We start from the raw sequence: 27,974 nt of genomic DNA, 5'->3' as shown, positions 1-27,974 counted from the left end.
GTGACTTACTCTGAACCCTTGGAATAGCGTGAAGATCTAGGAATTGAACCAGTAGAACCTGTCCTTACCTGAATTAACTTTGTGCATGTTCTTTCTGGAACACTGTGGACCTGAGTGAGAGGGTTTCACTGGAAGAAACTAGCTAGCATTTACTTTTACTGGATGGCCAGTCTGAGGAAAGTGAGAATCAAGCTGTTCCCTAATTGAATAGCCCCACTCTGGATTCTCTTTGTTGGTCATACTGGAATGTGATCAAAAGATGGGAGGGGAATCTTTCCTTCCTGAAGTGCAAGTTTTTGTGAACCGCCCAGAGAGCTTTGGCTATTGGGCGGTATAAAAATGTAAAAAAAGTTTTAAACAATACAAACTTTAAAACAACAAAATTGCAAAATACAAATATGTGACCAAATCAACAGCAACAAATGTTCAAAAGTCATCTTTATTCTCCTGCACTGTTGAGATCTCGGGTCTCCTTTTGATTCTGCAAATTGTGACTTCCCTCCTTTCTCTACAAAATATGAACAGAATTTAAGCCAAATATCTTTGTTAATTTTAAAGCTGCCACCCAATTCAGGGAATGTGTAGTCAACCACTTATTTTAGCTGATGACATTTGGTAATATACACATATTTTATATAAAAGCTAGAAAATATTTAGTTGTCTTTTTTAAAGGCAAAAAATGTACAACTTAATAAACCAAAACTAATGTTCATTAATGTTATATTTTCCATTTTAATATTTCCTTTCCCATTCCGTTACATTAATGCAACATAATCAAAATTGTTTCCTAGGACATTGAATGTGTGTCTTTAATAGTACCTTACTGATTAAAATTTCCCTTTCACCAATTAACACTGGCTCCTAGTCATAAACTAACTATAGTTTTACTTGATTTATTACTGACTGAACCCAATTCAAGCTTGCAAACCATTGCTATTCTGCATAATTTATTCCACCTCTGCTAGTCCAGGGGAATTCCTCCCCCTTGAACTTTCAACCAGCATACCCTGCTTACAAAACTTCAAAACGCTTGAAGGGTTAGAAACTTGCTTGTTTTTAAATGCAAGAGCAGGTTTTCTGGATTTTTAATTCTACACCCTGAATGCTCTGCACTGGAGTGGCATGGTCAGAGACACACAGCCCAGCCTATAATGTTCTAGCACTCACTTGTTTAGGTTTCAAAGTGCTTCATGTTATTGTGTGTTTTCCTCAATAACTTTAACATGTAGCATTGGTTCACTGCACTCTGGATTCTTTTGCTTTGCACACACGAGGATCAACTGGAAGGGGACAGGTAAGGAAGCCGCTCCGGATATTAAACGTTTCAGAACTGCTTTTGTGCTGTGCTTCAGCGTCAAAGCACGCCACATACATTACCTCAATCATCCTTACAACCCTGAATGGCAGGCCACTGTTATTATTCCTCCTATTGGGGGCAGGACAAGAGACTATGGACACTTAAGTTGCTTTCCTATGCATGTTTAAACAGAACATCTGTGCATGTTTTTATCTGTCTAAACATGCATAGGATGTAGGATTACGCCCTTAGGGAATTTGTGGCAGAAGCAAAATTTAAATCAGGAATTTCCTCACCCATTTTTCACATCAAGCTTGTGGGGTGACCTGGGCTAGTTTCTCTCTCTCTCTCTCTCTCTCTCTCTCTCACACACACACACACACACAGCGCCTAACCTGTGCCTCCCAGGATTGTTGTGAGGGCAATATCGAAGGAGTGTGAAAGAGAGCCATGTACCCCACCCTGGAAAAATGACAGGATAAAGATATAATTAAATAAAAACACTACATCCATAATTCTGGACACAAAAGAAAACAGTGTGTGTGTGTGTGTGGTGTGGCTGCTAGAAGGCCCTGGTATAAACCCTCTTCTCTTCCGCCAGCCCTGCTGTGGTTTAGCGTGCCTGTTCACACCTAGCTGGGGCCTGTTTTGCCTGAGAGGAGCCTGTGTGCAGAGAGGTTTGGGAAGGATGAAAGCCAGGAAGCTTGAAAAATAAGTTGACGGAGGGTCTTGACTGGGCATGGAAGGCCCGGCCCAAAGATGAGGAACCTGCAGTCCACGGAGGTGCCTCATGCGGCCTGCAGTCTCCGTGAGCAACCAGAATCCCCGATGATCTGATCTGCAGCTGCTCTTCCCTGTGCTGGCTGAGCCCCTTTCCCCACACAAAGGAGTACGGAACGCCGAACCCCTCTCAGTGCGGGACTCCAAGCCTCTCTTAGCACGGAGAAAGATGATGATGTCAGTGCCCGGGGCAACACCCACTGAAGGCACCCAGACCACAGAAAGCCTGCTGGAAGGTCATTTGCCCATGCACCCAATTCTCTTTTTGCGCCCCTTAACTGGACCAATTCACTGAGTCGTCCCAAGGGCAACACTGTATGTGGAGGGACAGCTTCTACTGGGGCCTTACAGAAAACACGCCACACCTGGCTCTCCACACGTAGAGGCTATGAAACTGCTGCTGTAGGTGCTGCCTTCCTCTAGCTACTAGACCCTTTTCGTGGTGGTACAGCAACAGTTTAGTCACAGTTCCAGGCCAAAGATCTGTCAGAACCGGTGCGATGTGGCTCACAGGTAGCAATGCCACCGGTGCAGAGATCAGGCAGGGTTGAAGGAACAGGGAATATTGGGCCTGAAGTCGGCACTTCAGTTGGGCACTTCAAAAGATTTGAAAGGCAACGGATTAATTTTAAAGAAAACTAGTCAAACCGGCAACAAAAAGCTGCAGCATGGAGTGCTTCTGTTCAGCATTCCAGTCAGCTATGCCCTCTTCCAGGACACTCCATTCCATTCCTCCTCCTACCTGGTTTTCCATTTCTCCCCCCCCCCACCAGTCAGTAAGCACTTTGTACCCCCAGAAATGGAGGGAATGATAAGGGGAAGTGTGGCCTATCATTGATGCTTTCTCTTACTCTGCACACTTGTTTGGGTTCTCTTCCTTATAATAATAGGTCCTTTCAGGTTGAACAAGAGGCTGGCCTCAAACTGATGCAGTTCTTACAATGTGTCATTTCTCGACTGTGTGTGGATTTTCTGCTGGCCAAGAGTAGTTGAAGGGAACTCTCCCCCACGGATGTGGTTTCTTCTCCTATGTGTGTGCCACGTCTGTCACGTGCAAGGTAGCTTGGACAGCTGACTCCTTTCCCATTTTGGGGCCGTGCACATGGTTTCTCTCGTGTTTAAGGAGGGACGCTTTATGACTGAATCTCTTCCCACAGTCTGAGCATTCAAATGGTTTCTCTCCAGTGTGGCTTCTCTGATGATTAATAAGGTTCGATCTCTGGCTGAAGCTTTTCCCACATTCAGTGCACTCATACGGCTTTTCCCCTGTGTGAGTTCTCTGATGTCCAATGAGGAATTCTCTCCGGCTGAAGCTTTTCCCGCACTCCAAGCACTCGTACGGCTTCTCGCCCGTGTGAATCCTTTCGTGGATTCTAAGAACAGAGTTGCAGCTGAAGTTCTTTCCGCAGCTGGAGCACTTGTAAGGTTTCTCTCCTCTGTGGGTTCTCTCGTGTGATGTAAGGCTCGAGCTGTTACTGAAGGATTTCCCGCAGTCTGAACAGCTGTATGGCTTCTCTCCTGTGTGAATTCTCTGGTGATTAAGAAGGTTTGAGCTCTGACTGAAATTCTTCCCACAGTCTAAACATTTATATGGTTTCTCTCCAGTGTGGAGTCTCTGATGACGAACAAGGCTTGACCTAAAGCTGAAGTTTTTCCCACAGTCTGTACACGTGTATGGTTTCTCCCCTGTTTGAAGTTCAGAGGGCTGAGGGGATCCTTTCTCACTTTCGGAGCATTTAGACGGTTTCATTCCCATGTGCATTCTCTCTTGTTTTCCAAGGACTGAGCTTTTTCCACAGTTGGAACATATATAAAGACCGTCTCCTGTAACATCCGAGCTCTGACTAAAACTGTGTCCACATTCAGAGCATTTGTATGGTTTCTCCCCTATAGGGATTCTGGGAGGATTACTTAATGGTGCTTTCTGACTCAATTTAGTCCCACAATCCATATAGGGCTCCTCTCCCGTCCAGACGTTCTCCTGCTGAGGGACTGGTTTCCAACTTGCCCCACCATCCGTATACTGGTGTGACTTGTTTTCACTTTGTGTTTTCTGACGCTTGAGAAGGTCACGGGTTTGGCTGAAGCTTTTGGGGCAATCAGAGCTCATCTTCTCCTTCTCTGTTGTGTCCTGGAAGGTGGTTTTGTTTAGGAGTTGGCTGCCATCTTTCTCCCAAACACGCTTCCCTTCTCTCCGCCCTCGGTAGCTTCCCTCATTTTTGTGTGTTTCCTCCTGACGTTTTGGCATGTTTTCAATTTGAGGAAACTGGAAAAGATCCCATTTGCCTTTGTCAAACAGAACTTCAGCAAGTTCCATCTTCTTAGACTCTTCTGGTTCAGGAGCCATCTTCTTCTCAGGCTCTTGCCCACCACCTGAGGGAAAGAACAGAATCACGACATGAGTAACATCCTGCCGTGGAGACTCAAACTAAAGAGATGGGGCAAGAGGACCAAGGTCTGCACCTATCCAGCCTACCCACCCTCTCTACACAGGCATCCATGTGTTGGGTTGCCATGTTTGCAGAGCAGCCAACGCACAGAGCCCAACACGCCACCAGCCGTAACGACATGATCTGTACACCACAAAGTCAGAACGTTCAGATCACACTGCTGAAGCCTACACAGACTGGGCACAACGCACAGAGCCCCTTAAGCCGATGTAATAATGGTCCAACATGCAGACGTTGTGCCTCTCTCAAAATACTAGAACCCAATGGAGTCATCCTGTTAGACAAGTTCTTTGCCCTTAGGAACGAGATCCAATTCAGCCCCTAAGCACGACTCCACACTTCCAGCTACATAGGGTTCAAAAGCGCTTTATTGATTATAATCAAGATCTGAGTCTTTTGAAAGGCGAGTAGTCAGACAGAGAAAATGGGAATTCAGCACAGCATTTCAAGCCTGAAAGGGGCAGTGCCCCATAGCAATATTAACCAATCAGAACGTAACACCAGAGCCTTCTTATCTTGTGCAAAACAATCCCTTTGTAACAGTAAGTTACTGCAAGTTAACTTTCTGCCTGGAGCCGAAGCCATTGTTTTAGTTAGATAAGACAGATACAAGAAGACACCCTTGAAAACGCCCTCAACGCCTTCGGTACGTGACATTTCGCCTGGTGTATAATGGCTACTTTACAGCTTCCTTTAGAAAATGGAGGCACCTCTGCTAACATTCTCCCCCCTTTAAAGCAATTTAAAACTCAAAACTTGCTAGCTTCTTCTAGGTCATCCATGGCTAAGGCTTCATAATGCAAATACATTTGCTGATTGGTGGGAGATCCAGGACAAATAAAAGGAAGGACTTTTTCACACAGCGCAGAGTTAAATGATGGAACTCACTACCACAAGATGTAGTGACGTCCACCAATTTGGATGGCTTTAAAAGGGGGTTGGATAAATTCCTGGAGAAGGTTATCCATGGCTACCAGCCCTGATGGTTGTGTGCTATCTCCAGCATTCAAGGCAGTAAGCCTGTGTGCACCAGTTGCTGGGGAACATGGGTGGGAGGGTGTCCTGCTTTGTTGGTCCCTAATTGACAGCTAGTTGGCCACTGTGTGAACAGAGTGCTGGACTAGATGGACCCTTGGTCTGATCCAGCATGGCGCCTCTTATGTTCTTATGATAGTAGCTGGGGAACATGGGTGGGAGGGTGCACTCAGGTCCTGCTTGCGAGTTTCCCACAGGGGCAGTTGGTTGGCCTCTGTGTGAACAGAATGCTAGGGGTGGCATTGGGGGAGAGGGGGTCAGCATAATAGACATCTACCAAGCCCCTGACCCATGACCCTCTATTGACCAGGAAGAGCAGCAATAGCAGCAGCCCCTCTCCCTCGGTAGCAGTGACCCCTGCTGCCCAGGGAGAGAGGGGGCTCCTACCACTGCCCCTTTCCCTGGTACTGCATGGGCACCTGTAGCTGCGGCTTTCTGCCTTACGGTGCGAGAAGACCAGTGGCAGCAGCTGCTCTGCCTCGCTGCCAGTGCCGATCAGCCAGTCAGGCGATGATGGCAAGAAAGAACAGGAGCCCAGTGTGGTGTAGTGGCTAAGGTGTTGGACTGGGAGTTGGGAGATCTGAGTTCTAGTCCCCACATGGCCATGGAAACCCACTGGGTGACTTTGGGCCAGGCACAGGCCACAGCTAGACCTAAGGTTTATCCTGGGATCATCCAGCGTTCGCCCCTGCCTGAGCACTGGATCCCCTGTGTGTCACCTAGATGAACAGGTTTGACCCCTGGACGATCCAGGGATAAACCTTAGGTCTAGCTATGGCTATAGACTCTCAGCCCAACCTACCTCACAGGGTTGTTGTTGTGGGGATAACATGGAAAAGAGGATTATGTACGCTACCTTGTGTTCCTTGGAGGAAAAAAGGTGGGATATAAATGAAATAAATAAATAAAAGAACAGGTGCAGCTGCAGCGAATGTCACCATCCGAGGGCACTCCCTCCAAAATCCAGATCCATCTCAGCTGCTAATAAATTCAGCCTCTCATTATTTAGTTATTTGTTACGTTTATATCCCACGTTTCCTTCCACAGATCCCAAGGCAGCGTCCATGATCCTCCTCTTCTCTATTTTACCCTCAGAAAACTTCAGCTATGGGGCGGTATACAAAGGTAATAAATAACAACAACAACAACAACAACAACCCTGTGAGGTAGGCTAGACAGAGTCCAAAACCACTCAGTGAGCTTCATGAACGAGCGGGGGCTAGAACCTCCCAGTCCAACACTCTAACCACTACACCACACTGGCTCTCAACTACATTTGCTCTAGCATCTTACAATGGATTATCATTATCATCATCATCATCATCATCATCATCTGTATACCGCCCCATAGCCGAGGCACTCTGGGGAGTTTACATAGGATAAAAACACTTAAAAACAATATACAAAAATTTTAAACCACAAAAACATACCAAAAAACCAAACCCAGGCTAATTACATATTGCCAAATGCGTAGGACAGCCTTCCTCAACCTGGGGCGCTCCAGATGTGTTGGACTACAACTCCCAGAATGCCCCAGCCAGCTGGCTGGGGCATTCTGGGAGATGCAGTCCAACACATCTGGAGCGCCCCAGGTTGAGGAAGGCTGGCATAGGAGAAGAGAAGTCTTGAACTTGGAACTGAACTTGGAACAGCCGATGAAGCAGAGAGCCTAGCTGCGTAGAGAGAGAGCGCCTAGCTCCTTTGATGAAATCTCTTCATTGGCTTCCGATCCCATATAGAATTCAGTATAAGCTTCTTTTGCTGACATTCAAAGCCTGTCATGGTCTTGCACCTTCTTATCTTTCCTCTCTCATTTCACTTTACCATTCCCCTCGGACCCTCCGTTCTTCAAATGTTATGTTGCTATCCCACCCAAGAGTTTCCATCTCTCTTGCCCGGCTTCGCCCATTCTCTCTGGCTGCCCCGTTTGCTTGGAATGCTCCTCCAGAGCAACTACATACCAGGAGTTCCATTGTAGATTTTAAAACGCGTTTGAAAACTCATTTGTTTTCAATAGCTTTTGGTATTTTAGCTTGATTTACTGTTCTTATTACTTTGTGAACCCCTTTCCCCCCTTCATATGTTTTAATGAGCAGGGGGTTGGACTCGATGGCCTTGTAGGCCCCTTCCAACTCTGCTATTCTATGATTCTATGATTTTAGATTGTAAGCCTCTAGGCAGGGTATCGCTGTTTTATTTGTATATTTTGTACAGCACCAAGTACATTGTTGGTGCTATATAAATAAAATAATAATAATAATAATAATAATAATAATAATAATAATAATAATAATAATACAGAAGTCCACTTAGAGAACAGTGCGAAATCCAAACTAATGAAACGTTACCTAGCAAGTGGGGCTTTCCGTCGCCTTTCAGCTCGGCCTCCGTATAGGGCAGCCCCTTCACGGCATCCGACCGAGCCTGCTCTGACATCTGAAACACAAGTTCGAAAGCTTAAGAAGAGTTGGAAGATCATAAGAATCGCCTTTTTGGATCGAGGCCAAAATCCATCTCATTAAGGATGTGGTTTTCAACAGCAGCCAGCCCAGATGGGGTAGATCGCAACAAAGGCATGAAAGTTAGTTTTCACAGTGCTAACGGGCCTATTCAGAAGACACCTTGAACCCTGCTGGTTAAGGCTTTTGGTTAAGCAGCAGGGTTTAAGTTGTCTTGTGCGATGCGTTTTGTCTTGTGCGATGCGTAAGCCCTGCTCACTCACTAACCACTGTCGGGCTGTCTGCAGCGGGGTTACAGGCTCTAACTGTGGCTTAAAGTGTTGTGTGCAACAACACGGCTTGTGGTTAACCCCAGAGAACCATAGTTTCGCTAACCACATAGCCTTAAGTGTCATCTCAACAGGCCCTCTGTTTGTAGTGGTTTACTTCAAGGGTGTAGTTCATGTTGCATTATAACTTCACCAGCCAGCCTTGCCAGCCCTGGATTAACCTCTAAGCACTATAAGCACGTGCTTAGGGCACCACGGGAAGGGGGGGGACGACACCACAGAGTACCGGTACCATAGCTGTAGCCATCTAATTTTTAGGAATTCCAGATTAAAAATAGTTTTCAATAAATTTTTGCATTTGCATTTCCCCCTCATAAACAGTGATGAAAATTTGTATTTTTTCTGTTGCCCTAGAAAGTATTTTTTCTGTTACCCTACAAAGCTTTTCACTGTCTAGCTCCTTCCTATCTTTCCTCTCTCATCTCACACTATTGCCCGGCTCGTGCTCTTCGCTCCTCTGATGCCATGTTTCTCGCCTGCCCAAGGGTCTCTCCTTCCCTTGCTCAGCTTCGTCCATTTTCCTCTGCTGCCCCTTACGCTTGGAACGCTCTTCCAGAACATTTGAGAACTACAAGTTCAATCGCAGCTTTTAAAGCTCAGCTAAAAACTTTTCTTTTTCCTAAAGCTTTTAAAACTTGATTTTGTTCTGACTTTATACTGTTAGTTTTACCCTACCCTGTGCCTGTTTGCATTCTCTTCCCCTCCTTATTGTTTCATTATGATTTTATTAGAATGTAAGCCTATGCGGCAGGGTCCTGCTATTTATTGTTTTACTCGGTACAGCACCATGTACATTGATGGTGCTATATAAATAAATAAATAAATAAATAAATAATAATAGGCTTATATTGCTTGCTGCTATTTAGTGTTAAATAAATATAATAAAAAAAGTTTATAGTTGTGTGTTCTGGTGGGGGGGGAGTGGCCTTGAAGAAAACAGTTTTTAATGTCTTATTTCACCTTCCGCACTTATTAAGTCCTACTGCCTTGCCGGCTAGGCTAAGGGGGCACCATTATTGGGCTGTGCTTAGGGCATCAGCGGGCCTTGATCCGGCCCTGAGTCTTGCCCTACTCCAAAACACTCCATTCCACCAATACCCTTCTGGTTTCCCATTCTGTGGCTACTGAGCTAGGTCCTCATTGGGCTGGTTCGGGTTTTCCACTCCTCATATATAGTACTTCTGCAAACTGCAGGGCAGTATACAATGGTGTCATTCTGCAAACTGAAACAGTGCAAGCAGAGCTCAGCTGAATCTTTCTGTTGTGCAAGCAGTGGCCCATTGCACTTGCACAACCTGTTGCAAAGCCGGTTCCACAACAGTGACGTGGCAACTGGTTGAACAACCGCACTTGCGCAAACATCATCATCATCATCACCATCATCATTTTATTTGTTACCCGCTTCTCCCTCTGGATCGAGGCAGGGTACAACACAAGTGCAAACGCCATAAAATGCATATAACTAATTAAAACATTTAAAACTAATACATTATTAAAAGCAGCACATTATTAAAAACACATCTTAAAATTCAACTGGGTAGGCCTGCCGGAAGAGATCAATCCTTATGGCTTTCTTAAATGCCGGAAGACTGTTAAGTTGACGAATCTCTCCTGGCAGGCCATTCCACAAACTGGGAGCGGCAGAAGAAAAGGTCCTCTGGGTAATAGTTGTCAGCCTTGTTTTTGTTGGCTGGAGTAAATTCTTCCCAGAGGACTTAAGTTGGGTTCTTCGCTTGTGCATAGTTCAGGACCTAGTTTCAATGTATGGCCATAGCTCAGTGGTAGAGCACATGTTTTGCTTAGGCAAAGTCCAAGGCTCAGTCCCACCCGAATTCAAATCTCCATTTTGATGGGCAAACTCATGGAGGACAGGTTTGTCAGTCATAGAATCATAGAATAGCAGAGTTGGAAGGGGCCTACAAGGCCATGGAGTCCAACCCCCTGCTCAATGCAGGAATCCACCCTAAAGCATCCCTGACAGATGGCTGTCCAGCTGCCTCTTGAAGGCCTCTAGTGTGGGAGAGCCCACAACCTCCCTAGGTAACTGAAAGGTAACTGAAAGGTAACAGAAAGACTGTCAAATTCCATCCAGTTTCTCTTTTTCCAGAGCTTAGCTAGGGGAGGGGAAATCACAGAGAATTCTTGGGCAGAAAATTCATAGAATAGCAGAGTTGGAAGGGGCCTACAAGGCCATCGAGTCCAACCCCCTGCTCAATGCAGGAATCCACCCTAAAGCATCACTGACAGATGCTTGTCCAGCTGCCTCTTGAAGGCCTCTAGTGTGGGAGAGCCCACAACCTCCCTAGGTAACTGAAAGGTAACTGAAAGGTAACAGAAAGACTGTCAAATTCCATCCAGTTTCTCTTTTTCCAGAGCTTAGCTAGGGGAGGGGAAATCACAGAGAATTCTTGGGCAGAAAATTCATAGAATAGCAGAGTTGGAAGGGGCCTACAAGGCCATCGAGTCCAACCCCCTGCTCAATGCAGGAATCCACCCTAAAAGATGGTTGTCCAGCTTCCTCTTGAATGCCTCTAGTGTGGGAGAGCCCACAACCTCCCTAGGTAACTGATTCCATTGTCGCACTGCTCTAACAGTCAGGAAGTTTTTCCTGATGTCCAGCTGGAATCTGGCTTCCTTTAACTTGAGCCCGTTATTCCGTGTCCTGCACTCTGAGAGGATCGAGACGAGATCCTGGCCCTCCTCTGTGTGACAACCTTTTAAGTATTTGAAGAGTGCTGTCATGTCTCCCCTCAATCTTCTCTTCTCCAGGCTAAACATGCCCAGTTCTTTCAGTCTCTCTTCATAGGGCTTTGTTTCCAGACCCCTGATCATCCTGGTTGCCCTCCACTGAGCACGCTCCAGCTTGTCTGTGTCCTTCTTGAATTGTGGAGCCCAGAACTGGACGCAATACTCTAGATGAGGCCTAACCAGGGCCGAATAGAGAGGAACCAGTACCTCACGTGATTTGGAAGCTATACTTCTATTAATGCAGCCCAAAATAGCATAGTCGTTGGCTATTAGCCAGAAGAGCTGAATGTAAGCTCTTATACTCAGAGGCAGTGTACTGTCAAGTACCCGCTGCTAGAGAGGAACAACAGAGGAGGGTCATTGCTTTCATGCCCTGTACATGGACTTCCAGGAGCATCTGGCCAGTCACTGTTGGAAACAGAATACTGGATTGAGATGGACTTTGGTTTAATCCAGCAGTGCTCCTATATGCTATAATGCTGATGATGATGTGGTATGAGGTACTACTATTATCACCTTACATTCACAATTTTATCAGCCTTTTTCATCCCCCTCCCCCCAATAAAGACTGGTACACCAGCTGTTTGATCCTTTTAGTAGCTCTTTCGTTTACCATTGTTAACTCTGCAACATCCTTCCGGTTAGATACAGCAGGGGTGGGCAATTGTGGAAGGTTGTGGTGGAGTCATATGGGCAGTTGCTCATGGACCTGGCTAGCCAATGGAATCCCAGTGATTCTGATGGGAAACAAGGCACATGGGGTGTGCAGAATCTGCTCCTCTGCAGAATTGCTGGGATTTGGGGGGTGTTGGTGGCCAACGCTGGTATCAAGAGTAGGGATGGTTGGGCATCTGTTGATGGGCCACACCACAGCTGAGGCCCACTGAGTTGCTTCTCCTCTTCACCATGGCAACCTGCTTGCTCCCCTGCCTTTTCCTCTGGTCCAGACAAGGGTGGTGGTGAGGAGGAGGAGGAGGAGCAGCAGCAGCAGCAAATGCCATGGCCTACTAGCTCTCTGCATGTCAACAACAATATTATAGAACATATAATCATAGAATCATAGAATAGCAGAGTTGGAAGGGGCCTACAAGGCCATCGAGTCCAACCCCTGCTCAATGCAGGAATCCACCCTAAAGCATCCCTGACAGATGGTTGTCCGGCTGCCTCTTGAAGGCCTCTAGTGTGGGAGAGCCCACAACCTCCCTAGGTAACTGATTCCATTGTTGTACTGCTCTAACAGTCAGGAAGTTTTTCCTGATGTCTAGCTGGAATCTGGCTTCCTTTAACTTGAGCCCGTTATTCCGTGTCCTGCACTCTGGGAGGATTGAGAAGAGATCCTGGCCCTCCTCTGTGTGACAACCTTTTAAGTATTTGAAGAGTGCTATCCTGTCTCCCCTCAATCTTCTCTTCTCCAGGTTAAACATGCCCAGTTCTTTCAGTCTCTCTCCATAGGGCTTTGTTTCCAGACCCCTGATCATCCTGGTTGCCCTCCTCTGAACACGCTCCAGCTTGTCTGCATCCTTCTTGAATTGTGGAACCCTGAATTGGACGCAATACTCTAGATGAGGCCTAACCAGGGCCGAATAGAGAGGAACCAGTACCTCACGCGATTTGGAAGCTATACTTCTATTAATGCTGCCCAAAATAGCATTTGCCTTTCTTGCAGCCATATCGCACTGTTGGCTCATATTCAGCTTGCGATCTACAACAGTTCCAAGATGGTATCTTAAACCAAAATCAATGCACAAAACAAAATGGCTTTAAGAAAATTAGTGAAATACAAGGTTCAAAATGGAGCTACCACTGTGCATACTGAGATACTAATCCATTCTATGTTATGGATTTGTTATTTTGTTAAATTTTAACATAGAATTAGAATAAAAACAAAGTCATTATGTTTTCATTCATTAAAATTTTAAATTACCAAGTGGTTATTATTACTTTTTATGGATTAGTTGTTCCGTTAAAGTTTATCTCAGTATGCATAGTGGTAGCTCCATTCTGAACCACGTATTTCATTAATTTTCTTAAACCCATTTTGTTCTCTGCGTGTCAAGCGAGCAAGCGGGAGCCATGAAGAGCTTCTATACATTAAGGGAAATCCTGTTGTTTACCCAGAGTTGTGCTTCCTGTTTCTTTGGCGGGATTGATATGAACTGATTTGAATTGGATTACATGGGAGGAGAGGCCCGAGGGAAGGTCCTGCTGCTGTTTCCCAGCAGACACAGTTGAACGGAGTGCATGAAATGGCAGACACAGTTGAACGGAGGAAACGCCTCCCTCCCTGGCATGTGTGCAAAAGAGGTGTGTGTGTCTTGTTGTCTGTTTCCTCACAGCCCACAGGAAAGCCAGGACTTACTTCTGAGTAGAAGTAAGATTTTGCTGTATGTTCACAACCCTCATCATACTTAATTAGGAGTAAGCCCCATTGAACACAATGGGACTTACTTCTGAGTAGACACATGGGGATCGGATCTGCCTCCCTTTGTTGCAAGGAGGCATTTTACCTTCTTCTCCCTCTGGTCAAAGTCCTTCCTCAGCAATGCCAGCTTTACACACTGCTGATTTCATTAAACCTGATAGGGGTTTAATTCCAGCTTATCTGCGATGTATTTTAAAATGGAATAAAGGGGTGGGAAACTACGGGAGACCTCCTGTTTGATTACAGCGGCGTTAAATTGAACCGGAAACTTCTGTGAGTGGGCAGAAATGAGTGTGCTATAGTTCTGGGCACCACACTTCAAGAAGGATGCAGACAAGCTGGAGAGTGTTCAGAGGAGGGCAACGAGGATGATCAGGGGTCTGGAAACAAAGCCCTATGAGGAGAGACTGAAACAACTTGGCATGTTCAGACTGGAGAAGAGAAGATTGAGGGGAGACAGGATAGCACTCTCCAAATACTTGAAAGGTTGTCACACAGAGGAGGGCCAGGATCTCTTCTCGATCATCCCAGAGTGCAGGACACGGAATAACGAGCTCAAGTTACAGGAAGCCAAATTCCAGCTGGACATCAGGATAAACTTCCTGACTGTTAGAGCAGCATGACAGTGGAAGCAATGCCCTAGGGAGGACATGGGCTCTTCCACCCTAGAGGCCTTCAAGAGGCAGCTGGACAGCCATCTGTCAGGGATGCTTTAAGATGGATTCCTGCATTGAGCAGGGGGTTGGACTTGATAGCCTTATAGGCCCCTTCCAACTCTACCATTCTATGATTCTATGAAATAGCTTGTTCAGAAAACACAGATGAGAAAAAGAAGAGCAGGTGGTGACAATGGGGGTGAGAAGGGAGACTCACCCCAAAGGAGGGCCCCCATTAAGGTTGTCATGCTCGAGGGCCCTCAAAAACTCAGAGCCGGCACTGTTAGTGGCAGTGACAGGAACTGTGTGGCACAGATAGCCATGGCAGGCAGAGCAATCCTATGGGGCGAGGGAGGGAGAAACCATGGCAAAAGAATTGCCAAATCCCTGATGGGCCTACTCTGGCCATGGTGGAAGGTCAGGTGGGAGTGGGATTTTCTTTTGGTTTACATTTCTGTTAGATTATCTTCTTCTTCTTTTTACCCTATTTCTTCGATTCTAAGACGCACTTTTTTCCCCATATAAACATCTCTAAAAATGAGGTGCGTCTTAGAATCGCGGGTGTGTCTTAGGGTTTTTTTTCCTGTTGGTGGTACTGAAATGAGTGTGCGTCTTACAATCGATGGCGTCTCACAATCGAAAAAATACGTAATTCTTCCTCCTAATGGAAACATTAGAAGGAAAAAGAATTACACCAGTTCCAGGGTGGCATTTTGCTTTTTTTTTAAAAAAAAAAAAACTATTTTAATGTGTTTTTATTCTGTTTTTATTTTATTTTAACTTGTATGCCACTCTAAAATTTTGAATGGAGTGCGGTAAATGTTGATAATAATAATAATAATAATAATAATAATAATAATAATAATAATAATTTCTCCCACTGGACAGGGGGTTATTGGGGGAATGGGAGTGCTTTGGATCCAGTTGATCCGAGTCCTCCTGTGGTTCATCTCCGAACAGCTCCTTTTCAGACCCTACAGCTGTCGGAGCCCAAACAGCAAAGCGGTAATGGTGGAGATTTCCACCGCCTGAATGCTCCAGAAGCTGGAGCTAGTGCAGAATGCTGCAGCTCGGCTGTTGTCTAGCGCTGCCCCTTTCCAGCATGTAACTCCTCTGCTGAGGGAACTGCACTGGCTGCCTATTTGCTACTGGGCCAGGTTGAAGGTTCTTGTACTTGTGTACAAAGCCCTAAACAACTTGGGATCATGATACCTGAGAGACCGCCTTCTCCCCTACCAACCTGCCTGGTCACTGAGGTCCTCCGAGGTCATGCTCCTGGTGATTCCCCATAGACCCATCCACCGATTGTCGTCCACCAGGGGCAGAGCCTTCAGCATGGTGGCCCCCCTCCTATGGAATTCCCTGCCTCTGGGGGTCAGGCAGGCGCCAAATATGTATTCCTTTCAGCACCTACTGAAAACACCATTGTTCCAGGAGGCCTTTCCTTAATGACCAGCCACGGTTCACTTTTCATTTTTGCTTCTTTTAAAAAACTATTTTAAGGTGTTTTATTCTGTTTTTATTTTATTTTACCTTTTACACTGCTCTGGAATTTTGAACGGGGAGCGGTATATAAATTCTATAAGTCAAACAGGAGTGTTAAATCAGATCTCAATCAGTTTAGAGTTGCTGCTAAAATTACCAGAAAAGCTTTCTAGAACTCCCCACCCCACCAATTCAAAACTTTCCAGAATACACACATCACTGGGCAGAAAACAGACCACCACCAATAGGTCACATCAAGACAGCAGAGATACTGGTGCTTCCCCAGAGTCACCTGAGATGTATAAAGTGACATCGGCTCACCTGCTGTTCCTGTATTTCAGCCTCCTCCTTCCAAAGCAAGAAGTCCTCTGCGAGAGCCACAGCCTGGGCGCAGGTCTCCGGGTTGTCCTCCCTAACCCAGTTCTGCATCTCCGGTGGCAGGATGGCCAGGAACTGCTCCAGGATCACTAACTCCAGGATCTGCCCCTTGGTGTGACTCTCGGGCTTCAGCCATTGATGGCAAAGGTCCTGGAGATGCCCGAACACCTCCCGGGGTCCCTTGGTCTCCTGGTAGCAGAACTGCCTGAACCGCTGACGCAGCATCTCCAAGTGGATCGTATCCTTATCTGGAACCGCTTCTCTCTCTTTCATAGATGAATCCTGATTTTCAGAGGCCTTGTGGGCTTTTCCACGGAGGCCTAGCAGGGTTTCAGACACCGACTTCCCTCTAGGCTCTTGGTTGACATTAGCAACGGCCTTCAACGATGCAGAAAAAAATGTAATATCATTGCAGGCTTTAGATCCCGGCAGTTGTGATTCGCCACCTTCTGAGCGAGTTCCCTCCTGGAAATTCTGCCATTGGTCATCCTCATCGACCTCCGCTTTAATTGGTTGGGGACCAACAACAGACAGAAACTTCCCAAGAGTGCCAATCTGAGAGCCTCCTTCCTCCATTTTCTCCCCTGGAATTTGTCCAGTTCTGCTCTGGTCCTCCATTTTTATTGGTGGCTCCACATCCTGTCCTAAAAGCAGAAGTGACAACAGCATAAGTGGCTAAAGTGTTGGACTGGGAGTCGGGAGATCTGGATTCTAGTCCCCATTCGGCCATGGAAACCCACTGGATGACTTTGGGCCAGTCACTGACTCTCAGCCCAACCTACCTCACAGGGTTGTTGTTGTGAGGATAACATTGAGGGCAGGAGGATTATGTATGCCGCCTTGGGTTCCTTGGAGGAAAAAAGGTGGGATATAAATGTAATAAATAAATAAATAAATAAATAAGAGAAGTCAGGGGTGAAATTCAGGATAAGCTCAGATAGGCCTGGCCTACCAAGTTATTTTTAAAGGATGGTGAAGCATAGGATGATTGGCACAGCATAGGAGGAAAAGCTTTTGGAGCATTTTATTATTTGTTTATTCATTGCATTTGTATACCGACCCATAACTGAAGCTTTCTGGGCGGTTTACATAATATTTAGACACTTAAAAACAATATACAAAAATTTAAAACCACAAAAACGTACAATATACACATACATTTAAAACTATTATAACAACTTTAAAACTGTGAGCCTAAAAAAAACAGACCCAGGCTCATTTTATATTGCTAAATGCCTGGGAGAAGAGAAAAGTCTTGACCTGTCACCGAAAAGATAACAATGTCGGTGCCAGGCAGGCCTCATCAGGGAGATTGCTCCACAATTGGGGGGCCACCACAGAGAAGGCCCTCACTTTTGTTGCTGTCCTCAGAGAGTAGAATGGGTTTAAAGGGATGTAGAAGTGATGGGGTAATAGTATTTACTATTAAGGGGGCAAGTAGGTGAACACACATAAACCACTGTATCACGAGTTAGATGCTTTGGTGTAGATGAAATATAATTTGATATTACTCAAATACATTAGTCATTAGAAGCTTGTGACTTCTTGTAACTTTGTCTTTTCTTTCATAAAATACATTTCATTTGAAAGTTTGACTAGATGTTTTAAGTTCTAAGTGTAATCTGGTTGAATGCAAACATTCTATCTGAGATCCTCAAGCATACCTGCACCTACAATACTTGGGCCAGACTGAGGCTGTTTGAGATGGGTGTGCCTGAGTATTTAATACCAGGGACCCTAGAATTGTAGCCTTTTAGCTTCCCCCACCCCCTACAGTGGGCTCAGGACAATCTAGTTATGATTATCTTGCGGTCTCACTATTTAACCTTTTACTTGTGTTTCATGAACAGAAAACAGTAAAATAGTTCAAAAATAAAACATTCACTTAATTTTAATCTGAAGTACTCATTTGCACGCATACGCACATGCACAGTGTCAAATAGACAACAGAAGGGATCAGAACACCTCAGGCTTTTTGTCATATGTTTGTTTAGTGTAGCCAGTGATGCAGCAAGCTACTTTTTAGAACCTGGTCTTACAGCGCCACCCCCCCACCTTTAGACAGCCAGGTGTATTATTTCATTTGTGAATCACACAACTAGCCTTTCCCGATTTGTTAGAAGAACAGTTTGCCAACCCGGATTTCAAATAATACTCTGAGCAGATGCAGTTTTGCATTTTAACCCCACTTAAACCATAGCACCATCATTCATGATTGCAAGACTTGGGTTTTTGCTTCCCTCATAATCTGCTGTTCCCTTGGTGGACATTTGGGGACTCCCTGAGCTGTGTGGCCCTGAAAGGTCCAACCTGAGCATAGCTGTTGTCCGGGAGCTTAATGCCGAATGGTGGCTTGCAAGGACCCATGACTGGTCTTAATGTTTTGGGTTACATTTCTGAATTGGCGATCCTCTCACTCTGATGAAGCGTAGGCAAGCAATGTTTTTTAAAAATAATAATGAAGGAAGAATGTTTTATTGGCTGTGTTCAGACAATCCTAATATTTATTTATTTATTGTATTTCTGTACCACCCAATAGCCAAAGCTCTCTATAATCAGTAGTGGGTTAATAGTCAACTTCACGGTTGATTATTGAAGGGGTATTCCCCGCATGACATGATTATAATCAACCGTGGTGTAGAATAAGACCGAGCGTCAAGTTGACTACCGTATTTCTTCGATTGTAAGATGCACACTAATTTCAGCACCACCAACAGAAAAAAAACCCCTACGACACACCCACGATTCTAAGACGCACCCCATTTTTAGAGATGTTTAAATGGGGGGGGGGGAAGTGCGACTTAGAATTGAAGAAATAGGGTATTAGTCAACAGTGTGTTTGATTGACACATCTCCCCACCACCACTCAGTCCTCCTGCTGGTATCCCATCAACCATTGGAAGTTCTGTTGGCCTAGAGTGGCAGCTGTTGCTTTGGTTGCTCTTGCCAGGAGGCTCTGTAGTTGCTGAAAATAACAAACCGTATGCAACAAAATAGTCAATGGTCTGGTTTGGACGACACGATAATCAACGGGGTGTGGGAAGGAGTCAAACCGTGATTATTGACGTGTGGGGGGTGGGCACATAACGGATACTCAACACACAGTACTTTATTTTCTTGAATTAAACAACACTGAAAAACAACTTTTGTAAACCGCCCATCAAATAAACAACTGATTAAAATGCCGTGTGCAGGGCTCTGTTGTATAATTTCCCCTGGTCGAGTTCACTATTCCATTGGCCATAGAGTTCTCCAGCAGGAGCAGCCGAAAACACCCCGGCTGCTACTGTATAGCTGGCAGAACTCGCAATGGCTGATGGGATACGGCCGGGAGGACTGAGGGAGGAGGGAGGGAGAAGCACCAGCAGCCCAGAAGGATGCCAGGACTTTTAGCCATGTGATGGTGGGAGGGGCAACATGTCGTGTGGGGAGTACCAGAAAAATAATGCGCAGCGAGTGTGCTATTCTCCCCTCTGTTGCCTAATATGTCGTCTGAACTCAGCCAACGGTACCTTGACAGATGACACGATAACCAACAGTTGCTCAAATAATAAACCTTGTACAGCGTTGGTTGTTTTTCAACCGTGGTGTGAAAAAGTTCTGACAGATGGCACAGCAACCCCACCACTGACTATTTAACCCACTGTTGGTTATTGTGTCATCTGAACCCAGTCATTATCTCATCTTCTTCCTGAGTTAGAATTCCATCCCAGAAGAAGAGGTCCCCTGGATCAGGGCAAAGGGTCCTCCTGGCCCAGACAATGCAGGAAGAAAGAAGGAGGAGAGGTAGATCCCCCTAACAACTTGTTCACTGGGTCTCTGTTTGTTAAGCAAGTGGGAGCAATGATGAGAGAGAGAGGAGGAGAGCAGGAGAAGGTCGAGTTACTGAGGGGAAGAGCCCATTGAGGGTATCATGACCAAGGGCCTGCAAAAAATTGGAGCTAACACTGGAGCACACCAGGTTGATGAAGGTGGTTCTAGCCCCTTCAAGTCACCAACCTGGAGTTGGTCTCACTCAACCATTCTCTTGCCACCATCTGAATAGGGGAATACATGAAGATTTCTAAAGAGGAATTAGATAGGGTGCCCATATGAAAAGGAGGGCTTCTGTATCTTTAACAATTGTATTGACAAGGGAATTTCAGCAGGTGTTATTTGTATGCATGCAGCACCTGGGAAATTCCGTCTTCATCACAACACTTAAAGCTGCAGGAGCCCTGCCCTCTTTTGTATCTGGTCACTCTAGTATAGATACCTGCTGAAATCCCCTTTTCAGTACAGCTGTTAAAGATACAGAAGCCCTGTCCTCCTTTTCATATGGTCACCCTATACAGTTCAACCAGATAATAATAGTACACACACATACCTGCACGTGAGCCCCACCAGGCCCATCAAGGTCGCAACAAATTGGGGTAGAAAGGCTTCCTCACTAAATCCAATAACACTCCAAGCACAGCTGGTTTTGGCAAGCCCAGGGACTCAACCCAGAGCAAATGCTATCTATATGCCTGACGTGATCAGTTTTTTTAAAAAGACAACTAGCCAGGAAAAAAAACCAGCTGTGCTTCTTTGCTTTTACAGCAAGTAGCTTGAAAGTAAAATAACCAGCCGGGCCAGTTTTTCCCTTGGTCGGCCAGCAACCACACTTGCCTCCGCTTGTTCCATAACATTGAAGTAAAGAGTTGCGGGGCTGGAAAATTAGGTAGCTGGGCTTCATGCACTGTGAAATTGGGTGTTGTGAAATAGAGGAGAGGTCTCCGTTGGGTGTTTTATATGAAGCTATTGACACACTTTTAACTTTCAAATTGAGAATACTATAATGACAAGAACATCCCTCCTCCTTTTTTTGGAAGAATGGCTGTGTGTTTCTCACACACACACACACACACACACACTCCAAACATATACTTAGGGGATTGGCTATGAATTTAAATAAAAATATGTAAATAGGTCAAATTTTCTGTGCGTTTCCCCCCCTTCAATCAGAACAAGATAGCTGAGATTGAAACCAAACAGAAGATTAGGTTTACCTCAGCTCTCCAGCTATTAAGAAAGCCAGGATCTTAGACACACCAATGTCCCTCAAGGCTGCAATCTGATACACACTTACCTGAGAATAACTCCCACTGAATTTATGGGATTTACTTCTGAATACACACACATAGGTTTGCCCTTTTAAATTGTGTTTACACATAGTCAGTCCTCTGCATTACCTTTTTATCCTGCCCACCCTCCAAAAAGCTTAGGACAACATACGAACGTCATCCGCCCCTTTTTATGTTCACAACAACCCTTCGAGGTAGATAAGGTGGGAGACTGCAGCCGGCTCAAGATGACCTAGTCAGCTTCATGGCTGACCACAGGAATTTGAACCTGGATCTTCCTGGACAGGCTGGGTGGGTGGAGTTGTGCCCAATGAACCAATACACCCCATTAACTCTTTTATTTTCTACGACAGTTTTAAAAACTTTGCACCGTGTCTTGTATTGTACGGTTTGAATTGTTGCGAACCACCCAGAGAGCTTCAACTATTAGCTGGTATAAAAAGGGAATAAATTAATTAACCACATAATCATACTCTTAACGATGCAATCCCATATACACGTCTAACTCAGAAGTAAGTCCAATGGGGGGTACCCCCCAGGTAAGTATACACAGGACTGCAGAGGAAGGCGGCAATCCTATAAACAACACGTGCACACTTACCTGGGGGCAATTCCATTGGAACGCAATGTGGGCTTCCTCCTGAGTAGACATACACACAAGTCGGCGCTAGAAGGCGTCAATCCTCGGGACCTGCTTGGCCATCCTGGGTCTTACCTGCGAGTAAAGGTAGCCAGGATTGGGCTACCGGCTATATAAAATAAATATCCGCACTTGGCTCCAAGCCCTGTTGCTTCCCACGCCAGAGGCTTCTCTTTGCTGATCTAGAGGCGACACACACGGGGTGACGTGCTGCGATCCGCCCTCAAATGCGAGGATCGGGGCAGGGAAAGCCGGTGGGGCGAGGGGAGGGGGCGGGGGGCCTGAGGCTGCCTCTCCAGTCCGGGTTGGCGGGGCGGCCCCGTTCCCCCGCCCCGCCACGCCACGGATGTCCTGCCTCTCGGATCTTTTCCTCCTCCTTCCCCTGCAGCTGGGTCCCACCTCCCCGGCGGGCGCTGCCACTCACCTTGATGCAGCCTTTACCTGGCCGATCTGCAGGGTCTTTTCGCCCCCTCCCCTCCGATTGCGCCGGCTCCGCCTGGGGCCATCCGGCGCGCGCAGCTCCCCCCCCCCGCAATGGGGGCTGGGGGATTCCTCTGCTTGTCTCCCACGCCACCCACTCCTTCTCCGGGCTGGTATTTTGGGGAGGTGGGTGGGGTTGGGAGACAGCGAGCGCGGCTTCCTAGAGAGACCGAGATGTCGGACCAGGGGGGAGTCGCAAAGGGGGAGGCCTTCCCCTCCTGCTGCCTCTCTCTCTCTCTCGCCCTCACCGTGGGAAAGCGCCTTTTGGATTTCCCAGGCTTGCGGGGCCCGGCGTGGGTGGCCTTTGCAGGCTCCCAAAGGGAATGCCTACAAATACCGGGTTATTTTAGATGGAGCGGGGCCTGGCCCACCTAAATATGATCCACTTGGGGGGCTGGGGCAGGGTCTCAGTATTAGGGTGACCCTATGAAAAGGAGGACAGGACTCCTGGGTCTGAGGTTCCCCACCCCGTTATAGAGTCATTATAAGGACTACAACTAGATAATGCATGGGGAGGACTTTGAGCCCTAAAAAGCACTATGCAAATGTTACGTTTAATTGTGAAGAAGGAGGCAGGGTGACCCTATGGAAAGGAAGACAGGGCTACTGCATCTTTTAACAGCTGAATAGAAAAGGGAATTTCAGCAGGTGTCATTTGTATATCCATTTAGTTTTCACGGCAAGAATACTGGGGTGGGTTGCCATTACCTTCCCCAGGGATCGTATTTAGTCTGACCTCTCTGCCATGACCTTCCCGTCTTGGGTGTCCCTTCATGGTTTAGCTCATGGCGTCCTTGAGGTGCTCAAACTCCAGCACCACGACAAGGTAACGATCTCCGACAGAAAGCTCTGGCGTGGGCTGGTCCATGTAGTCACGAAGAGTCGGAAGCGACTGAATGAATAAACAACAACGTTTGTATATATGGAGAACCTGGTGAAATTCCCTCTTCATCAAAACAGTTAAAGCTGCAGGAGCTATACTAGAGTGACCAGATTTAAAAGAGGGCAGGGTACCTACAGCTTTAACTGTCGTGATGAAGAGGAAATTTCAGCAGGTTCTCCATATATACAAATGACACCTGCTGAAATTCCCTTTTCAATACAACTGTGAAAGATACAGGAGCCCTGTCCTCCTTGCCATAGGGTCACCCTACTCAGCCTTCCCTAACCTCCCTCTGAATGTTGATGGAGTCAGCGCATGAAGCTTATTGATGGGAGATCCAGGGCAGATAGATGAAAAGAAGGACTTATTCACACAGCGCAGAGTGAAGCTGTGGAACTCATTACCACAAGACGTGGGGATGGCCACCATTTTGGATGGCTTTAAAGGGGGTTTGGATGAATTTGTGGAGGAGAAAGCTAGTATTGGCTACTAGTCCTGATGGCTATGTGCAGTAGCAGAGACAGGAAGCCTATGTACACCAGTTGCTGGGGAACATGGGCAGGAAGGTGTGGTTGCACTCACATCCTGCTTTTGGGTTTCCCATGGGCAGTTGGTTGGCCATTGTTTGAACAAAATGCTGAACTAAATGGACCTTTGATCTGATCCAGCAAAGGTTTTCTTAAGTTCATATCTTTTGGACTTTGAGTCCCATCAGCCCCAGCTAACATGGCCAATAGTCAGGAATGCTGGGAGTTGTAGTCCCAAACATCTAGAGGTGCCAAGTTGGGGAAGGCTGGTTTAACCTTTTTTTTACACCTAAGGGGCATGCTCTTTGGGAATGATGGGTGTTGTAGTCCAACCTATCTAGAGGGTGCCTGCTTGGGAGAGCTGAATTAGTTTAACAGAAAGTGAGGGCAAAGGGAGAGCATTTGCTTTGCATGCAGAAGAGCCCAGGTTCAATCCTCAGCGTCTCCAGGTAGGGCTGGAAAAAACCCGGTCTGAGTCCCTGAACAGCAGTCAGTGTTGACAATTCTGGGACAGATAATAGTCTGACTCAATATAAGTCAGCTTCCTATGTTCCTAAATACTTAGGAAGTCAAATTTCTGGAGTAGTTTTTTGTTTTGTTTTTTAAAACTTTTTTTTAGCTATTTATATTGTTTTAAATGTTGTATATTGAAATTTCATGCTTTATTTTATTATCTTGTGGTGAACCACCCAGAGAGCTTTGGCTACTGGCCAGTATAGAAATAAATAAATAAATAAATATTTTTATGCACACCATTAGATACATTGCAGCAGGCTCCAGAATGCCTGGCATGTTTATTTAGCTTGCCTCTTGACAGAAATACAATAAAACAAGTTTTTAAGATTTCGTTCTGTTGCTTATCCACTCTCCCTTTGTCTTTGGCACATTGTCAGAGGGCTTGTCTGTGGCTGGAGAGAGAGTTGGATTTGGGGCATAAACTATGAGGGGGCTCAAACCCCCTCCAGGATTTCCCAGAGGGGGCCAACGCCCAAACAGGTAACATCAGTAAGCTCACAGCCTGGCTGGCAGCAGTGCATATATCCTGAATGTGTTTCTTCTCCTTGGTGCATTGTTTAGTTATCTGCCCTCCAATGCTCCCTCTGGTTAACTGTAATAAATTTGTTTTAATTCATAAAAAGAGTTTGTTGATTTTTATCTTGGGCTTCAACCTGGATGGTGGGGTAGAGTGTAAGCTATCATAATATTATAATTAAAAGATAATATTTTTGTTGAGTACTGATTATTTTAATATGTGGCTTTAAACACTCTAGGATCCCTGATCTAGGATCAGGGATGCTTTAAGGTGGATTCCTGCAATGAGCAGGGGGTTGGACTCGAAGGCCTTATAGGCCCCTTCCAGCTCTACTATTCTATGATTCTATGAAGGATGGTTTCCAGAAATAGAAATATACACATTAATGTAAACAAATAAGTCTAGTCTCCTTTCCCAAGTTTAGCCCCATGCCCCCACCCTGGGAAGTTGAGAAGTCTATGTCGCATTTGATAGGTCAGCAGAGTTTCAATCAGGAAAGACAGAAAGAAGCCATGTCTATACGATGGCCAACTTTTTTTTATGGCAGGGTTCCACTGCATTTTAACTGTACGACAGGCAGAAATGCAACAAGAGATGCTTTTCTCCATTATTGCATCTCTGTGCTGGGAAAGCAGTACCTGTTGAATTTCTGCTTGTTACTCAGCTCATTTGAAAGTGGTAGATTACCCTATCTGTAAATTGGGAATAATACTTCAATCTACACACACACACAGGGGCAAATTAAAAGTACAATTAAAGACAAGTAGTGCTAGTAATAAACCTGCATCCCTATACATATTAACCTTTGAGTAAGCCCTATTCAGTACAATGGGAGTTACTCCTGAGTAAACATGCAGAGAAAAGAGAGGCATGAGACTAGATACCCTAGAAATTCAGATCAGTATCTTGCTCAGGGTCTGTTCTTGACTCACTTACCTTGAAGGTAGGCTGGGCTGTTGGCTATATCATAGTCAGCTTTACAGCTAAGGGTTGCCAACTTTCACGTGCAGCCACATGCAAGCGATCCTCTTGAGCTCCATGCTATGAAAAGTTTACCCAGCCTGCTGATTTCTGCAGATCAAGCCTCTATTAAAGTCATAGGAGCAGGTCAGCCTGAGATTTGTTTTCCAGTTCAGCTGGCAACCCTATTTACAGTTGGTAACCCAGTTTAGTTTATTACCTTCTCAGGATTCCCCACCCCCTGCCACCAGAGTAGCCTCATATCCTACTTTCCAGACGTCAGTCCTCTATTTAAAGGCATTCTCCATTTGAAGGATTGTCCAGTTCAAATCTGAATTTGGACCATCAGAAGGAAGGGAGATCAGAAGCCAATATTAAGCACCTGGACTAGCTGAAAAAAGTGCAGAAAAAAGGCAACTAAAATGATCAAGGGGCTGGAGTAACTCCCCTATGAGGGAAGGTTACAACACCTGAGATTGTTTATCTTGGAGAAAAGGTGGCGAAGGGGAGACAAGACAGAGGGGTACAAAATCTGGAGAAAGTGGGTAGGAGACATTTTTCTCCCCCTCTCAGATTCCTAGAACTCAATGGGGCATCTCATGAAGCTGATTGGTGGGAGACTTGGGACAGATAATAGGAAGGACATCTTTGCACATGGCTACTAGTCTGGATGGCTATATGCTACCACCAATATCAGAGGCAGTATGGGAATTCAGAGGAGGACAATGTAGATGATCAGGGGTCTGGAAACAAAGCCCTATGAGGAGAGACTGAAAGAACTGGGCATGTTTAGCTTGGGGAAGAGGAGACTGAGGGGACACAAAATTGGGTGGGATAACTAATACCCTGGAAGACAGAAACAAACTTCAAAGTGATCTTGATAGGCTGGAGTGCTGGGCTGAAAACAACAGAATGAAATTAAATAGGGATGAATGCCAAGTTCTACATTTAGGAAATAGAAACCAAATGCACAGTTACAAGATGGGGGATACTTGGCTTAGCAATACTGCAAATGAGAAGGATCTTGGAATTGTTGTAGATCGCAAGCTGAATATGAGCCAACAGTGTGATATGGCTGCAAGAAAGGCAAATGCTATTTGGGGCTGCATTAATAGAAGTATAGCTTCCAAATCACGCGAGGTACTGGTTCCTCTCTATTCGGCCCTGGTTAGGCCTCATCTAGAGTATTGCGTCCAGTTCTGGGCTCCACAATTCAAGAAGGATGCAGACAAGCTGGAGCGTGTTCAGAGGAGGGCAACTAGGATGATCAGGGGTCTGGAAACAAAGCCCTATGAAGAGAGACTGAAAGAACTGGGCATGTTTAGCCTGGAGAAGAGAAGATTGAGGGGAGACATGATAGCACTCTTCAAATACTTAAAAGGTTGTCACACAGAGGAGGGCCAGGATCTCTTCTCGATCCTCCCAGGGTGCAGGACACGGAATAACGGGCTCAAGTTAAAGGAAGCCAGATTCCAGCTGGACATCAGGAAAAACTTCCTGACTCTTAGAGCAGTATGACAATGGAATCATTTGCCTGGTGAGGTTGTGGGCTCTCCCACCCTAGAGGCCTTCAAGAGGCAGCTGGACAACCATTTTTGTTGATTACTGATTATTTTAATATGTGGCTTTAAACACTCTAGGATCAGGGATGCTTTAGGGTGGATTCCTGCATTGAGCAGGGGGTTGGACTCGATGGCCTTGTAGGCCCCTTCCAACTCTGCTATTCTATGATTCTATGATAGCACTCTTCAAGTGCTTGAAAGGTTGTCACACAGAGGAGGGCCAGGATCTCTTCTCAATCATCCAGGAGTTCAGGACACAGAATAACGGGCTCAAGTTACAGGAAGTCAGATTCCGGCTGGACATCAGGAAAAAACTTCCTGACTGTTAGAACAGTACAACAATGAAGCCAATGACCTAAGGAGGCCTTCAAGAGGCAGCTGGATAGCCATCTGTCAGGGATGCTTTAAGGTGGATTCCTTCATTGAGCAGGGGGTTGGACTCGATGGCCTTATAGGACCCTTCCAACTCTATGATTCTATGCCTATGGACACCAGACGCTGGGGAGCATGGGAGGGAGGGTGCTATTGCACTCATGTCCAGCTTGTAGGTTTGCCTTGAGCAGTTGATTGGCTACTGTGTGCACCGAGTGCTGCATTAGATGCACCCTTGGCCTGATCCAGCATCCCTCCTGGGTCTACTTATGTTCTTATCACAACAGAACGACTAGGCACACTGGTCATTTGTCTTCCTCGCTGGTGATCTATAATGTTTCTTTTTAAATTACAGTAATGTCTAAATCTGCAT

General features: G+C 45.9%; 1 protein-coding gene across 3 annotated transcripts; it reads right to left on the bottom strand.

Moving 5' to 3' along the window:
• Positions 1-1,690: 1,690 nt before the first annotated feature.
• Positions 1,691-22,261, bottom strand: LOC134396095 (zinc finger protein with KRAB and SCAN domains 7-like). Of its 3 annotated transcripts, XM_063122450.1 has the most exons (5): positions 21,860-21,934; positions 16,822-16,887; positions 15,983-16,683; positions 7,911-7,998; positions 1,691-4,450 (listed from the first exon to the last, which is right to left on the bottom strand). In XM_063122450.1, the coding sequence occupies exons 3-5, from the start codon at positions 16,655-16,657 to the stop codon at positions 3,105-3,107; spliced, it is 2,109 nt and encodes a 702-aa protein (XP_062978520.1). In that variant the 5' UTR covers positions 16,658-16,683; positions 16,822-16,887; positions 21,860-21,934; the 3' UTR covers positions 1,691-3,104. The 3 variants fall into 3 exon arrangements, with proteins under 3 accessions (XP_062978520.1, XP_062978519.1, XP_062978518.1); XM_063122449.1 differs by lacking the exons at positions 16,822-16,887; positions 21,860-21,934 and adding an exon at positions 22,209-22,261; XM_063122448.1 differs by lacking the exons at positions 16,822-16,887; positions 21,860-21,934 and adding an exon at positions 21,746-21,795.
• Between the last annotated feature and the right edge of the window lie 5,713 nt (positions 22,262-27,974).

Source organism: Elgaria multicarinata, chromosome 3 (genome assembly GCF_023053635.1).
Source record: "Elgaria multicarinata webbii isolate HBS135686 ecotype San Diego chromosome 3, rElgMul1.1.pri, whole genome shotgun sequence".
NCBI classification, from domain to species: Eukaryota; Metazoa; Chordata; class Lepidosauria; order Squamata; family Anguidae; genus Elgaria; species Elgaria multicarinata.
The sequence above is the reverse complement of the archived record's forward strand: the minus strand, read 5'-3'. Positions and strand labels throughout refer to the sequence as shown.